The sequence below is a fragment of the Nerophis lumbriciformis genome, linkage group LG25 (genome assembly GCF_033978685.3).
Source record: "Nerophis lumbriciformis linkage group LG25, RoL_Nlum_v2.1, whole genome shotgun sequence".
Classification (NCBI taxonomy): Eukaryota; Metazoa; Chordata; class Actinopteri; order Syngnathiformes; family Syngnathidae; genus Nerophis; species Nerophis lumbriciformis.
In genome coordinates, this window is record NC_084572.2 from 2159432 (window position 1) to 2163377 (window position 3946).

Here is a 3946-nt window from a genome sequence, read left to right on the forward strand (position 1 = left end):
CAAACATTAAACATAATTTCTTTAACCAACATTATATCGTATTTTACCAACAATAAATTATATTTTTTACAAACATGCAGTAACACAGATTTTTTTCATCAATATTAAATTTAATTTAAAAAGAAAAGAAAACACACCAAAGCGCCCAAGAACCATAATTGTAATTCATACCAACATTAAATTGTATTTTATACCAACATTAATTTGTATTATATACCAACATTAAATAGTATTTTTTATCAACATGACATTTAAAAAAAATCAATATTAAATTGTATTTTAGACCAATATATATTGTATTTTATACCAACATTAATTTGTATTATATACCAACATTAAGTTGTATTTTTTGTCAACATTAAATTGTATTTTTTATCAACATGACATTTAAAAAAAATCAATATTAAATTGTATTTTAGACCAATATATATTGTATTTTATACCAACATTAATTTGTATTATATACCAACATTAAATTGTATTTTTTGTCAACATTAAATTGTATTTTTTATCAACATGACATTTAAAAAAAATCAATATTAAATTGTATTTTAGACCAATATATATTGTATTTTATACCAACATTAATTTGTATTATATACCAACATTAAATTGTATTTTTTGTCAACATTAAATTGTATTTTTTTAACCAATATTAAATTAAATTAAATTGTCTATTATGCCAAAAATAAATGGTAGTTCTACCAACATTAAATTGAATTTTAGTCAAACATTAAATATAATATTTTTATCAACATTAATTTGTATTTTTTACCAAAATTTAATTGTATTTCATACAAACATTAAACATAATTTCTTTAACCAACATTATTTCGTATTTTACCAACAATAAATTTTATTTTTTACAAACATGCAGTAACACAGATTTTTTCATCAATATTAAATTTAATTGAAAAAGAAAAGAAAACACACAAAAGCGCCCAAGAACCATAATTAGTGGTTTACGGAAAAGATAAAGGATTAAAAAAAAAAAGCAAGAAAAGTTGAGAATAATACCAAATATAAAGTAAAATGAAGGAAGTCAAAGAAGCTACTGTGACATGCTGCCACGTCTCGGTTTATTTACATGGCATTTCTAAAAACAACAGTTCAAGCTTCCCCAATGTGCTGTACAAGTTCAGGAAAATTACTGAAATCAAACAATAAAATGATTTATGAAAAGACCCAATAAAAAACATCTGACAGGCCTAAAGTGAAGAAATAGTGTTGCTGATTAAAGCAAAGAAAACAAAATGAAATATTTTAAAAAGTACTAGTACTTGTATTTTGTTGAAAGTTCCATAGTTTGAGGCCTGCAACAAACAGGAAAGCGGTCAAGAACAAGCGAGCCAATCACCACGTTGCCCCGCCCCTTGAAGCTAAAGTTCTTGTCAGTGATTGGCCAAACCGAGTATCAGCGGCGCTGAGTTCATCTTGTCGTGGTTGAGTCCGGGGCTGAGGAGCGGCTGGATTTCTTCAGCGAAGTAGCAGTCGACAAAGGAGTGAATAAGAACGCCGGTGTTGACGTCGTAAAAGCAGACCCGACCCAGATCGTAGTCCACGAAGACTCCCACACGCTTGGGCTTGGTCTTCATTGCCAGAGGACGAGGAGAACCTTCCAGCGCCGCGTACTCGTTGGCGTTTTTCAGCCAGATGGCCCAGTGCCCGTTTTCCGGACTGATGGCGATAACGCCCTTCCTCTTGATGGATGCTTTGGCCACGCCCACTGTCCACCGGGGCTTGCCCTCCACGTGGACCTCGAAGTAGAACTTTCCCGAAGAGAAGCTCTGCTTTCCGAGTACGCAGCAGCTCGGGTTGAACCTCTTGGAGTTGTTGGGGAGATCTCTGTCCACGGATCCGTGATAGACCTGCCTCTTGTCGTAGGACAGGATGAGTGCGGGATGCGCCGTTTCCGGGTCTAGCGTAATGTCTACGGCGAACTGGTGCATGTGCTTCATCTCAGCGGACCGCATCACCCTCTTCAGTTGTTTACTGAGCTTCTCCTCCAGCTGCTGCACTGTGGTCTTCAACGTGCCTTCGAAGGGCTGAGCACTGAGTTGGACCTTGGTCCAGTCTTTGGTGCGGAGCGAGGGTTGCGGGCGGATGCTCTGCAGGAACTGAAGCTGATCTTGAGCACTTGACAGCTGCCGCACCTCGGACTGTCTCTTGGTCAGCTGGCTGACTTCCTTCTCCAGCTCTTGGACCAGAACGCTGGCTTCGTGCTCAATACTTCTCTGCTTCGCCTCGATGTTCCGGACGAGCTCATCCTGAGCCTTCTCCACAGACTGCGTCAAAAAACGGAAGAAGTCGTTTCCCTGGGCGAGCTCTTTGTCCGCGGCGTCCCTGTTCAACTTGACGACGCGCCTGAACTCCTCTACCTTTTTGCGCCTCATGTCCATGGAGCGCTCCAGCTCCGCCTCCGTCTTCCACAGCTCCGACTTCTTCTTGTCACACTCTTCCTTGAGCGGAACCACCTGATGATGCTTATGTTCCAAAAGCGAGCACATCATGCACACACAGGTCTGGTCGCTCCGGCAGAAGAGCTCCAGAGGTTTGTCGTGCAACCCGCACATTCGGCCTTCCAGGTTCTGGACCGGCTCGGTCAGCTGGTGTCGTTTAAGCTGCAACGCCGTCAGGTGCGGCTCCAGGTGCTCCTCGCAATAGGACGCCACGCACACCAGGCAGGACTTTAACGCCGGCGCCTTGTTCACCACGCAGACGTCACACGTGACGCTCCCGCGCGGCCTGACGCTCGGAGCGCGGACCCGCGTGGACTTTTTGAACTGTTCGGCCATCTTGGCGATGAAGATGTTGATGTGCAGGTCCATTTTTTGGGGGAAGACCACCTTGCACGTGGGACAGTTGTTCTTGCCTTGGATGGTCCAGTGCAGGTCGATGCAGCCCTTGCAGAAGTTGTGTCCGCACGGAAGCGTCACCGGCTGGATGAAGACGTCCAGGCAGATGCCGCACAGGAACTGGTCCTCGGTCAGCATGCAGTTGGCGGCCATGTTGGCGTTCAGCGAGACCAAAGATTCACCTTTGTCAGGTCGAGGTGTCTGGAAGGAATGAGGTGTTTCTTTTCTGATGTGTCACTGCACTTCAATGCAGTTTCCTTCCTCCGCCCATACCTTTTGGAGCCACACCTGTCTCAGCCGCCACGCCTTCCTCACTAGACCCAATCCCAACCACGATCTTGAAAGCACTCATTCAAAGGTTTCCTTCAACTTTGGCCTAAGGACCAAGACCCCGACCGGCGTCCCCTCATCTGTCAGTCTTCGACACACACACACACACACACATAGATACACACACCGATACTCACGCACACACAAACGCGCACACCCACACACTGGTCTAGCAGGTTCTGTTAGTGAAGGTAAGTGGGTGTGGTCACGTGATCCTGAGAGGACTTTTGTGCCTCATTACAGTTGGAGGATGAAACATCAATTTTCAGTAAACAATTTGATTGACAGTTACTGCCTGTGTGTGTCCTGCAGGTATCAAACGGCGTCAGGCCTCATTAGACACACACTTCCCCACCGTCTCGCTCCTTTGTCACTTCCTGATTATTTTCTTCTCTTCTGGAGCATGACATCAAGAGCAGCGTGTTCGCACGCACACACACACACACACACACACACACACACACACACACACACACACACACGCAGGTGGGCTATATAATGATGTCGCCACGGTAACAAGAGGTCAGGTGGATGCTCAGGTGTTGTTTAAGTCAGCGTTTCTCAAAGTGTGGGGAATAGAGACATGACAGGTGGGGCGCGAGGAACGGGAGGAAATTTCACTTTAAATTTTTTTTTTAAATTATTATATTCTTAGATTATTTTTTTTTACTATGCTTTCATTTTCTATACACACTGTAAATCACTTTGTGATTCTGTCTGTGAAATCCGCTATATAAATAAATGGAAATTACCGGTACTTA

At 43.0% G+C, this 3946-nt stretch overlaps 1 protein-coding gene across 1 annotated transcript; it reads right to left on the reverse strand.

Annotated features, from left to right (window-relative positions):
* Positions 1-985: 985 nt before the first annotated feature.
* LOC133621501 (E3 ubiquitin-protein ligase TRIM21-like) lies at positions 986-3317 on the reverse strand. Its single transcript, XM_061983553.1, has one exon. It carries the CDS (start codon positions 3006-3008, stop codon positions 1392-1394), a length of 1617 nt encoding a protein of 538 aa, XP_061839537.1. The 5' UTR covers positions 3009-3317; the 3' UTR covers positions 986-1391.
* Between the last annotated feature and the right edge of the window lie 629 nt (positions 3318-3946).

Excerpts from the sequence above, each read along its gene's own strand:
- LOC133621501 (XM_061983553.1), bottom strand. The coding sequence starts at position 3,008 with ATGGCCGCCAACTGCATGCTGACCGAGGACCAGTTCCTGTGCGGCATC.